The 12,670-nt window shown below is 46.0% G+C and overlaps 1 protein-coding gene across 1 annotated transcript in view; it reads left to right on the top strand.

The window, feature by feature from the left end:
* Nucleotides 1–312: 312 nt before the first annotated feature.
* The window catches only part of LOC109282756 (heparan sulfate glucosamine 3-O-sulfotransferase 3A1-like), a 95,163-nt gene continuing 82,805 nt past the window's right edge, over nt 313–12,670 (top strand). Inside the window, exon 1 of the mRNA XM_059732191.1 lies at nt 313–1,020. Coding sequence (XP_059588174.1) covers nt 512–1,020 — 509 coding nt within the window. The 5' untranslated portion in view covers nt 313–511. The remainder of the gene's footprint in view (nt 1,021–12,670) is intronic.

Here is a 12,670-nt window from a genome sequence, read left to right as displayed (position 1 = left end):
CCGCCCGTCCGCCCTGCTGGCTGAGAAGCTCCCACTGGGTGAGAAACACTGGCCTAGCCGACGGGGCAGCGCACAGCAGGTCACAGCCCCAGCCCGCTTCCTGCAGCCGGCGCGCTCCCCCCAGGGCTGCCCGCGGCTCCTCCGCGCCCGTCGGGGACGCGAACTGGGCACCCCGCGCCGCAGGGGGCAGGCCCCCGGATTGGGCAGGGCAGCCCCGCCCCCTCCCGCCATTGGCCGGCGGCACGGGCGGCCCCGCCCCCGGCCTGCCCCCCTCGACGCCGGCTGCGGAGAAGTTGGCGGCGCGCTGCACGTGGGCGCGGGGCGCTGACAGCCGCCGCCGGAGGGGTGCGGTGCGGTGCGGTGCGGTGCCCGCTCGCTCGTACGGCGGGGATGCCCCCGTGAGCGCCTCGCCCCGCCCCGCCCGCCCGGGACGGGCAGAGGGTAGAGGGCAGAGGGGGTGTCCGCAGCGCGCAGCATGCGGCCGGGGGCGGCGGCGTAGCATGGCCGGGGGATGCCGCCGGCGGGGAGCATGGCGGGCAGCGGGGCGCCTGCCGCCGCCGCCGAGCCCCTGCCCCGCAGCATCTTCAAGAAGTTCCTGGTGATGCTCTGCTCCCTGCTCATGTCCCTCTACGTCTTCTACTGCCTGGCCGAGCGCTGCCGCGCCCTGCCCGCGCCCGTCGTGGCGGAGGACGAGGAGGAGGGCGGCGGCGGCGGCGGGTACGTGGGGGGCTCGGCCGCGCTGGACGAGCGGAGGAAGCGGCTGCTGCAGCGCAGCCGGCGGCAGCAGCAGCGGCACGAGGCGGGGGGCGGCCGCGCCGCGGGGTCGGGGGGCGGCGGGGCCCTGGCGCTGCTGCTGGGCGACGGCTGCAAGCGGCTGCCGCAGGCCGTCATCATCGGCGTGAAGAAGGGCGGCACGCGGGCGCTGCTGGAGTTCCTGCGCGTGCACCCGGACGTCAGGGCCGTGGGCGCCGAGCCCCACTTCTTCGACCGCCACTACGAGCGGGGCCTCGCCTGGTACAGGTAAGGGCACGGGGGGCTCGCCCGCACCACCGCCGCCCGCTTCTTGTCCTGGCCTGAGAAATGCGAGCCCGCACTTTCTGAAGGGGGTCTCGAGTCTAAAAAAGCATGATTTGCTGCTGGCCCCCATCCCCCAAGCAGCGCCCGGGCAAACTTTTACCAAGCGTCATAATCCAAAAATTACCATTTTCGGGCTGCCTTTCTTGTAGTCCCCCCACCTGCTCCTCAGCTTGCCCTTGAGTCCCACAAAGACACTTTGCTGCCCCCAGCCTTGGCCATCCCGGAGTGCCTTCCCCTGCGCAGGGCAGGGTGGCAGTGCCCCATTCAAGTGAAACTGCCTCCCTGGAAGGGGACAGCACAGGGCTTAACCCCATCAGACCCGGAGGAGGCCACAGCAAACTCGGCTTCACGGGAGGCTCCCCCGGAAACGCAGTCAGCTCCTGAAATGGGTTCTGAAGTTTTAATTTCCAGCATGTGGTTCATGCAGAACGGGCACTGTTTGGGTTGCTTCTTGTGTGGATGCTTAGTGCTGTTGTCACGGCTGAATAAAGAAAAAAAGAATAGGGATTGGCACTCCCCCCACTCCTGCTTCTCAGTGAGAAGTGCCTTGTAAACATGTTTAGGAAATAATCTTAGAAATGATTTGTTTGGAAAGTAGTGTAGTTTTGACAGCTACTTGGTCTCAAATTCATGCACAGACCCAATTTTAAGGAACTGGTGGGTTCTTCTTGCTGTTCTGATGATTGTAGGCAGAGATTGTAAAGCATCAAATCAAATCAAATCTTAAGCTTCAAAAGGCTCTGATACTGGGAAAACATAGCTGCTTAACTTCACTCAGGGAATTACTCCTATGGGACAAGCTGAGAAAGTTTGTAGGACCGAGGCCTAAATCCTATGTTTCCAGAGAAAACCACGCTGATCATTTTTGTCACCAGTGTGACTGAAAATGTCCTTAGATCTTTTATTTTAAATGTCCCATTGCAAGAAAATTAAACAGTTTGGGAGGGAGGAGGCGAAAACTTAGTCCTGCTTTGCAGAACTCTGTGCCTGCTCCTGTCTGGTTTTTGCGGCATGTCTGGCTCATCTTTCTGTTTCAGTGAGTTAAAGTTGCTGTTGCATATTTAAAATTTAGTAGTACTCCTCATGAAAATTAGATAAGATTGTATTTTAGATTAGTTGTTAGCTCAGCATAGAAATAAATGTTGTCATCTATTACAAAATCAACCCACCATCCAACCACAGACACTCCAGTCATTAAAAGTATATTTCCTTCATTTAAGTACAGAGAAAACTACTTGTTTTTCACAAACAATTTCAAATAATCTTATAATTAGTAACCAAACATCCACTCTAGCAAGTACCCCCAAGTGGCAGTAAACCATGTCAGGTTAAAACAAACAATAAGAAGCCAATGTCACTTTTTGGGGCGGCAGGGATTGGTTGAAGTAATTAATTTTTCAATAAAAAGAAGAGTAAGTGGGAGCCTTTGCCTATGTGAAAACATAATTTAAAGCCATGGGGCAATATTACTAGTATTGTTGTTAAGAGGTTTCTCTCATGTGCCTTAGTAATTTAAAGTTAATAAAGTTGTGTCCTCTGGCAAGTTCATATGAAAATGACTTGTTGGATCATTTTGACATAAATTGTCTTTCTCTTGGAAAGTAGAAATGCTGTGCTGTTACATCAGGTAAACAAGCAAAAAAGAGGAGCTTAAGTCACCGTAAATCTTCTACCTAGTTTAAATTTAACTTTGCCTAATATTGTAGCGGAGGATGATAATTAAGATGGTGACGACGCTCTTGAAATCCAAAGTATAATATGACTGAAAATCAGAGTCCAGCTTGATTGTTCATACAAAGCATTTTTAAATAGGCAGCAAGCAATATTGTGTGCTATATATCATCCTGAATAAAAACATACCTTTTTTCTTAACAGATCCCAGAGAATATTTATTTTTCCCCCTTGAGAATAAAGATTTCTTTTTGTGTAGGTCGAAGTATCTTTGGAATTATATTTTTAGTGTGCGCTTATCCAATTTTCCATGCGCTGTATCAAAAAGGAAGCATTAAAAAGAAATGTGAAAACCTCGAGAACTTTAATCAACTCTTGACTTTGAAAAATAAACACGTGGTTTTGGGTCAGTGTCTACCACAATTTATGGTGGGTGTTCAGGAAATTTGTATTTTGACAGTGCACTCATTGACTCACTTAAGACAAGTTGGTTGCCTGAGATCTGTTTAATTCTGGAAAATTTTTTCTAAGCAAAACTGTAGAATCAGACAGAATAACAGCCATACATTTTACTGCGCAATAGATTTCTTGGTGTAGCGGATACCATTTTCAAAGGGTTTGGGCATGATCTTGCAATTTTTATTCATGTGAGTAGTTCCCCTGCAGGCCCTTCATGTAATCTTTGTCATACAATTTGGTACATGAATGCTCACGTTAATAGCTTTAGATTGTTTGTTCTGGTATTTGATGTACTGAGTTTTACTATTTTTTTTTTTTTTATTAGGCTTGTGGAGATTGAAGTACAGTGAATTCTTTGTATGGGATTTTTCCTTCTAGTTCTCTACTCATGTGAGAAATTCTTACTAGCATGTGCAGTCCCAGTGATGTCAGAGCTGCCGAATCAGCTCATCAGTAACCAGTTAATCGTTCCTTTGTAAATCAACACTTAAAAAACCAAAATTATTGTATGTGTTTGTAGTAATCTTTGATTAGGACTCAATACTGGTAATATCACCATATATGTGCCAGTAACTCTGGATTGCTTGTCTTTGGAACGGCTGTCTTAAATTTCAAATGTATTTTTTGTTTGCAACCAAACAGACTAAACAGTGTCATTACAGCATATAAACATTTTAGTTCACGCTCATTAAATTTAGGAAAGATACATGGGCACTGAATGTTTTATCTGAAGTAATAAAAAGTACTTGGATCTTTGCATTCGTGTGAATTAGAAAATAGAAGAGCCTTAGCTGCTGATGTGCATAAATATTTATTAACACCACCAGCTAAACAGCACAGCTAAAGGTGGGGTGGGGCACAATGGCTTTTACATGTTCTATGAAGTTGATGCCTTTGGTCCCTGGGGAAAGCTTTCAAGTTGAAGTGTATATTGTCACAAGAGTGCACCCTACAGGCAGAAAAGAATGAAGCAACATTTACAACAGAAGACTACGAAAAGCGAGAAAAGGGAGAACTAAAATAATGATTACATCTTCTCAAGAAACCCTTTTAACAAAAAAGAAGTGTCAGGAGATGTAGATACTTGAAGTATAGCAACATTATTTCTTGAATCCATGAATTAATTTGTAATACTTGTAGGACTGCAGACTTCTTATGCAGAAGACTTGAATGAAGTACTGTGCTAACAAGTGAAAAGTCCCCAACACCTACTGTGGTTCCAAACAATAAATGAAACCAATCTAAAATGCTGTACAATAAATCAAGTGGAATAATCGCCTCTCCTGTTAGACTGCATTGCGCCTGCTTAAAAGGCAGCTCCCCCACAGCGAGGCTTATTTAAAAACAATCTTGGTGATTTAATTAGCTAGGTATGACACCTACATGAGCATTCACGTGTGGGTTGAATATCAAGGGAAATGCAGTGCCTTCAGCAGCTCTCCATTTCAACTGTTCAAGTATTCACTTCAGAAAGGAAACAAGGGGGGAGGCAGCCCACAATGGTCTCATTGACTTTAAAACGCAGAAATCTCTGTTCTAGTCCTGAACAAGTCTATTGAGCTAACAGAGTTCAATAGCAGGTGAACCTGTATTTTACTAGCGCTGAGCTACCATCCCCCCACCCCATCCATAATATGACTGTATGCAGCCTGGGGACAACTTCAAGTCTATGGTGCTAATCCAATCAAGTAAAAATGTCTGAAATAAAATATGAATTTGTAGATGATATGGTGAGCCTTACTGTTTCTCTCTGATCCTTTGTTAGCCTTGCACCAATTCAGTCACCCATTGGAATGTCATTATGCTGTCAGTCACACCCGGAACGTTGCTCTGTTTCAGTCCCCCTGGCTTTGTAATGCTGCTGCCAGTTTCTAGAGAAAAAGCCAAACTAATGTCATTTAGGTTACATAGTATCCTGCAGGAGATAAAAGGTTACTCTGTTAAATACAAAGTTTTAAGTATCAATCCTCCCAAATGCTTCAAGCTATGGGAAGTTCCCTATCCTCTAATTAATATCCTTTTTTTTTTTTTTTTTTTTTTGAGGCTACCAGTGTTGCTTGGGACCAAAAGTGCACTGAGAATTTTTCAGTTCCTGAAAGGAAGTGTGTGTGTGTGTCCATGTAGAGGGGAGAAACATGTTTATAGCAGCTGGGACCAGCTGTAAAATGGCTCTTAAAGCAGTTTCCTATGCCTCCAGCCCCAGTTCACATGAAGGGTTTGAAATTAAATCTGAGTCTGGGGGACTGTGGAGTTTGGCCTCGATCATGAGGTGGTATAATGACCTGAAGGTCCCCAGGGTCTCATGGACAACTTGGTTTAGAGGAGCAGAGTGGAAGTCATTTGCAACTCTGAGTGACCAGAGGACAGCATATATTTTGGGGAAGAGTATAAGTTTGGTCAGCAAGGGAAATGCTATAAAAAGACCTAGTGCAATTAATGGAAAGTAGGAACAGTTCAGATTATGCCAGATGGCCCAGCCATCATAAGAAAAGTACTATAGACAGAGCAAACCACTTGATAGAGACAGCAAAAGTCCTCTTTCCTCTAAAGGGAAGATGCCTTAAGAATTGGAAGCCACAACCATCATCAGTCAAATTGCTGTGCTTGGTAGTGCAGTCTTAAACATTTCCTCAGGGCAGATGTGATTTTTTCCCCCTCTCCTCTAGTTACCACGGCTCAGCTGACAAAGTCTTTGGTTTCTAGTTGTTGATGTGTGCCCAAGATATTATAACTAATAGAGTTTGCATTAATAGGGTTTGCACGCTCTGCAGTTAGATAATTATACTTGGGTATTGACTTGATTTTGATTCTTTTTGTTTTTAAATTCCTGATTTATGCACAAACCCAACATGTGCTTGTTGTCAGTAGTTTGGTCATTAAGGCCTCTTAAAGCTTCTTGAATCCATGTGTTCAAGGATGGTTTAAATTTTTCCCCTTTATTTTTCTGAAAGATTTTTTGTTTGTTTGTTTTTATTTTTTTACTCTAAGCCTCTGTTGGGAATGGTGGAGTTTATGTATACAGGCTTTGCTGAAATCAGACATTTACATGTTTTGAGAAAATCCCTATTCAATGAACACTTCCTGTTCCCAAACATGCTTCAGTTAATAACAGTTTTGTTTTTATAGGATGCAGAAGTTGCTATGGAACCTCTTTATTGGTGACCTTAAGCTGAATATTGAAGATAACTGAAGAGGAGAGAAGTCCTGAATTGTTATTGGTTTATTACTTGTGTTGCTGTAACACCTAGGAGTCCTAGTCATCAAGCATAGTGAGATCCTGGCTCATATTGTATAAGCACAAAATAAAAAGATGGTCCCGGTCCCAAAAAGCTGACAGCGTAAGATAAGAGAAAACAGGTGGATTTGAGTGAGGGTGGAACAAGGAAACAATGAGACAGCATCAGTCAACCCAATGGACGGTGATCTCATCACACCAGCTGCCTATCTGCTGTCAAGGATTTTGTAGGTGTCATGGCAAAGGAATGCCTGAAGAAGACAATGAGATGGATTTTTCAGACATTTTTAGGGAGCTCTTCTCAAGTGGGAGGGGCAGCCTGGAAAAGAGCCCAAAGGCACTGGTTTGAAATTGTAATGCACAAAATTTTAATGGAAGTGGGTGTTGAAGGCTGGCATCATTGAATGCATCATAAGGAGATGATAATCGTAATCAGAAGGAGGAAGTGCGTTTAAGGTACTAACCTAAACTCAGGAGATCAGATTCAAATCCCCATTTTGTCACAGACTTCCTGTGTCACCCTTGGCAAGTCAGACCTAGATCCATAAAGATGTTTAGCTCTTGGTTTCAGATGAAGGCAAGTTAGGTGCCTAAATGATTGAGGATTTGAGCTTTAACTTCTCAGAGCCACTTGTACAATAAGAATAAGAGCAGTGCCCTGGCACATAGGAATGTTGTGCAGATAAGTTCATTGCGAGGTGCTTAGTTACTGTTGGAATGGCATGGGGGGTGGTACATACTGGTGTGTGCCTAAGACAAGTAGGCCAATGTGGTACTTGGGACTTCCAGCTATAATGAACCTCAGCTCAGTTTCTTTTTGCAAAACACCCTCATTTGTATGGTAATCCTTACCTGCGTTCCTGCAACAATGGAACATGCTCTGGCAATGGATCTGCTGGCAAGCGATAGGGGCAGGATTTTGACTGGGGCTGGTGGTGTGCTATAGAAGGAGACTCTCTCTGACCCCCTGCAGTTCCATGTTTTATATTACTTTATATAGGACCAGATTCACCTGTACATTCCAGCTCTTTTGTGCCACTCGTAAAACACAAAGCAACAATGAACTCACCCTACCCATCCAATTAAACCAGAATTTGCAACATCAGAGCATATCTATCTATATAGCTCAGAGTTCATGGTGTTATTTGTACAGATTGCCTGACCAGGGCTAAGTGGACTGGTTAAGAGATGGCAAGCCTTCTGTGCAAGCAGAAAGTTGACACACTCCCCTCATTATCCGCTCCACAACCTTGTTTCCGACACGTGTGGAATATGGTGCTACCTTGAGATTAACATCAGTTCACGATCTTCTCAGTGCGTCATGTAGAGCACCGTCTAGTGCAGGGGTGTCCAACCTTTTTGAACACGGGGCCAGATCATGAACTTTTTATCACCCAGTGGGCTGGCAGGAGCGGGCGCTTGCTCAGCCTGTCCAGTCTGGCCACGGCCTTGGGGGGCAGGGGTCAAGGGGCACCGCCTGACCCTGCCATGTCCTCCCTGCCACCTGGGTGGCCTCGAGGATGCTTCCACACCTGTGCATCTGGGCTCAGCAGCCAGGGGGACATGCAGAGACCCTACAGGGGGGTGCAGGACATGCAGGGACACCCCCCTGTTCCTTCTCCCCCAGGGCAGCCTGAGCCCGACTGGCAGGGCGCTCTCCCTCCCCAGGTCCCGTGACTCACCACCCTCAGTGCAATGTCTGCGGTCACAGGGGGGATGCGGGGAGGCAGGAGTGGTGCCAGCTTCCTGCCCCAACAGCCACAGCAGCGGCAGCAGCACCTCCCGTGGTCCTGGCTGCAGCATCCCTCCATGCCGACATCCGCACCCCCTGCACCTGCCCACCCACTGCAGAGTGACCTCCTGCGACCCACGTGGCCAGGGGGACCAGTGCAGGGCGGGGCCAGCATGCAAATGAGGAAGGGAGGGGCGGGGCTAGGACGGGACACAGTGAAATGAAGGGGAAGGGGGGACGCCGCGTTGGCAACGTCAAGCTGACGCGGTGCATGTAGGAACCTTGTCCTTTCCCCAGCCCTTCAGCAGCCATTAGGAAGATGCTGAGGGCCTGGGGGAGGGACAAAGGGTGGGAACGAAAGTAAACAGCATTTACTTTCATTTCCTGTCACAGCACCGGGGGCCACAGAAAATGGTTTGGCAGCCTGCAGGCCATATGTTGGACAAGCCTGGTCTAGTGTATGTAGCTGGGGGGAAGGTTGAAAAACAACAGATCCTACATACCCCAACCTTTATGGGAACCAATATATTTTGGATGGAATGCGGTTTTCATTTTTAATGTTTTGTATGTGAGGAGGTTAAAAACCATACGGTGATAACTGAGATAAATCATCATTGTGAATATCAGGAAGCATATAAGAGGGGTCAGATATTCAAAGGAGCCCAGCTCCCATTTTAGACGTATGCAGTTGGCCCGTTGAACATTCTCTACACCCACAAGTTCCCCTGGTGATCCTTATAACCAGGCTTTTGATGCTGAACTCTTTTGAAAGCCGGGTCTCCTATCTGGCTGTGTCAATGGGATTGGCGCTCTTAGGATGCCTTGACTCTGACTGCAGGTGCTGAGCACTCTTGATGATCTAGCCCTGTATGTAAAAGATGAAGTCAGCAAAACTTGAGCCCAGTCTCATAGAAGTCCATGTCAAAAGCTGCAGTTGGGAGCAGGAAGGATCTAGCTCATTATATTGCAAAGAAGGTTAAATTATATATATTAAAAGCATACAAATTAGCTTCAACCAATCTGTTTACCTCCTTTCCTAATAAGTACCTGGCATTACTTTAGGGTCTGATCTTGTAAGCTCTTCCTTATATTAATCATCCTTGTCCTGCTAAGTTCAAGGGAGCTCTTCTGAGTAACTGATGTGAATCTTTTCTCCCTGCATAAAATCCTGGTTCTACAAAGTCAATGGGGCATCTTATATTCACTTCAATTGAACTAGGACTTCTTCTGAAGCGTAATAAAAGATCTTAGGCAAGGTTGTGACAGTTGGTTTCTTTCCAAAGTGTTCAGAGCAGATGACATGCGATCAGAAAACCTGCAACTGAAAATGCAGTGCATTCACTCTCTCTCATGTACTTATAGAAATATTATAACTTTTACATTTCTTTTTTTCTGAGCAAATGTTGAAATAACCCAAACTGTTTGTACAATGGAAGAAAGTGGGTAAGGGGAGAAGAAGTCAATGTTATAGACATAAATCTTTACAAATTCTTATTAACTACAGGTATTATAGAAGGGAAATGGACTAGTTTGCAGTTAAAGTCACATTCCTGGGATCTGATCCTGAAGCCCTTTTTCCCAAGCTATTTCAAGTGATCTGGGGGAAATTTAGGGTCTTTGTAAAGTTTTGTACAGTTGTCAAAGAAAGGCAATACTATAAACAGGTTGAGCAGCGCACCAGCCCTGGGCACTGACTGTGAAGGGGTGCCAAAACCTACCCGTGTCTGGGAGTCTTTGCCACAGAAGGAACATCCCCATGCTGCCCAGCCATAGGAACAAGGTAGGCACAGCCCCTCACCCAGCAGTGTGACTGAGGGGTGGGGGGAGGTGAGTGGGGCAAGCAAAATGGTCCCCCACCTCGAATGCTTTGTCACAACAGGCACAGCCCTGCACCCGGTAGCATAACTGGAGTTGGGAGGGGGACAAACAGCACCGCTGCTGCGGGAGCTAGTGCCACTACCGCAGTGGTAGGAGCTGCCTTCGGTGTGCAGAGAGCCTGGGCAGGTAAGACCTCCGTTTCCCTCACACCATGCACCCCTCCCGCTCCCTGGGTGCTGAGTGAGCCCACTATGGTGCTGAAGAGAGGGACCTGATGTTGTAAGTTCTGCTCTCCCAAACTGTCCTTGCTTTCATGAGTAAGCTTATTGGCTTTTGTGGGACTCCTCATGTAAGTAAACTCTTCAGGACTAGGCCCTTTGTTATAGGTAATACATTTGGGATTAGTGTTGATGTTTTTTCATCAGATTATGTGTTTCTGGAAGAGAAAAAAAGGGAAAGAAAGGGCAGTTCATCCTGGTGACAAGGTCATTGCTCTTCCTTTTCCAAAGAGAAGTTCGTAATATGCTCGTCCTGTTACAACACCTTCAGATACAAAGATACCTGCTCAAGGTCTCCCAGATTCTCAAAATGCTGAAAACCAAATTGCTGGTTTTGTAATGTAGTACTGCGTGCTGCAAACAATTCCAACCCTCACCCAGCAGGATGCTTTGCAAGCCAAAAGTTCAGTTCATTTAGCATTTTAATGGGTTTTTTTCATCTGTACAGTGGAAGGGTCTGCACATTGCCTGAGTAAAGGTCACCCCTACTAGTAATTTGATATCTTATTTGCAGAAAATAGTGCAGATAAGAACAAAAACATTGTTTTCCTTTGATAGATGGGAGCAAATTCTCCCCCTTCCCTAACCACCTCACCAGGATCAGGGTACAGTGACATGAGAAATGCTCAATTTCCACTTGCAAAAGGCCCTTGACAACTGCCAATGAAGTCAGTTGAATAAGTCCCACTGAGTTCTTATTGGATTCAATTATTAGGTTAGTGGATTGGACCCAGAACCTCAGAGGCATCATCGCATCAGGAAGGAGTGGTGATTTGTGGAGACTACAGCCGTATTTAGCAGATACACTTACAGCAAGTACAATACAGTCCATAAAGTGCAGAGTTAGGGAGTTGTTGTCCATAGCAAACAAGGGACTCACTGGTACCTTATGAGGGACCTGATCTGCCACACCAGGGCTTTGCTAATGACAGCTCATGCTGAATACCCTGCCACACAGCAGAAGCATGTTATTTTATTCATAACCATTTGAAATGTGCGTTTCATTGTGTTCCCACAATGTTTCAAACAGCCCTTAAAATGTCTTGTGGAAGACATTGGGATGTTTCCCAGATTGGACAGAACTGAACTTGGGGTATAGTTGTACAGTGCTAAAGTCAAGGAAAACTTACTGATTTCAGTGGATGTTATCCTAAATTAGGACTGCCAGGATTGGGCCCCACCTGAATTAAAATGCCACCCCCTTATTGCTCTAAATCAGTTGTAAAATCTATTGGGCTGTCTTGAGTGCAGTTCTGATCTTTGCTCCAGCCCTGTAATTCAACTGGTTTCAGAACAGCCACACTAGAATTATTCTGATGTAAAGGAGACAAGGATTTGGCCCTGACTCTCTTTCCATCACTGAGCACTAGCTGAGGCTCACACCACTGTCATTAGTACTCCTGGCAGTGGAGTTTTTTCAGTGTCATTGTTGCCAGAGTCTTTCCCATGGGCTGGAATTATTTCCCCATCTCTCTCCTGTCTGGGCAGCTCACACTCTTGCTAACTTGCATTCAAAAGCTGGTTTTGGTCAACTGCTACTTTATTTCTCAAACAAGCGGTGCTCTGGAGGGCACTAGGAGCCAGATCACAATCCACCTATTAGACATCTGTGTAGATTTAGGAGTCTACATGTGATCTTATTCCATTGTGTTTGAGTCCCTGAAAAACTGTAAATGTCTACTTTTTGTAACACAGTAGAAGGACCCACTACCTTTTCATTAACCTTTTTTTAGGGACTTGACCAGGGTAGAATAAAATCATATTCAGGCACCTAAGTCCAATTAGGCATCTAATAGGTGGAGTAGGATCTGGCCCTTGGTCACTTGCTTGACTGGGTGTCACATTTGCAAAGTGATATGGAACAGGTGAAGTCAGTTCCATGCTAGATGTATTAACTTGGATTTAGTCTAAGCACTATTTAACAGGTGGAGGCAGCATAATACATGCAGGTTCTGAGTTCAAGTACTCAGTTCCATGGATAACCAGGTATTTGAACTGTTGTAAAAGGAACAAGCAAAAGGCAAAGCCCACCGGTTGGGGACACTATTCTGAGTGGCCATAAGCTGGAGCTGAAAGGAACTAAGATCTGCTCCTGAGCCATTAAAGTCCATGGGAAACTTGCCATCAATTTCTGTGAGTTGTAGAACATAAAACTTAGTAACGTAAAACCTAGGTGGGGAATGACAGGAACCCTGTAAAAGTACAGGAGTGTTGCTCCTGTTGTCTAGCTCTGGTTAGAGCTTTTAGCTTTCTCTTGGATGACAGCTCCTGTGTTCAGCTGACTTCTACAAAAATGCTTGAGCTACTACAGCATGAAATAAGGTTTTTAGGAGAGGGCTGTAACTTAGGCTATTAACAGATGCTGCCCAATGGAGCTTATCAGCTGTGGCAGGATGTGTC

The sequence above is a fragment of the Alligator mississippiensis genome, chromosome 8 (genome assembly GCF_030867095.1).
Source record: "Alligator mississippiensis isolate rAllMis1 chromosome 8, rAllMis1, whole genome shotgun sequence".
Taxonomy (NCBI): Eukaryota; Metazoa; Chordata; order Crocodylia; family Alligatoridae; genus Alligator; species Alligator mississippiensis.
This window is presented reverse-complemented; position numbering and strand designations above follow the sequence as displayed.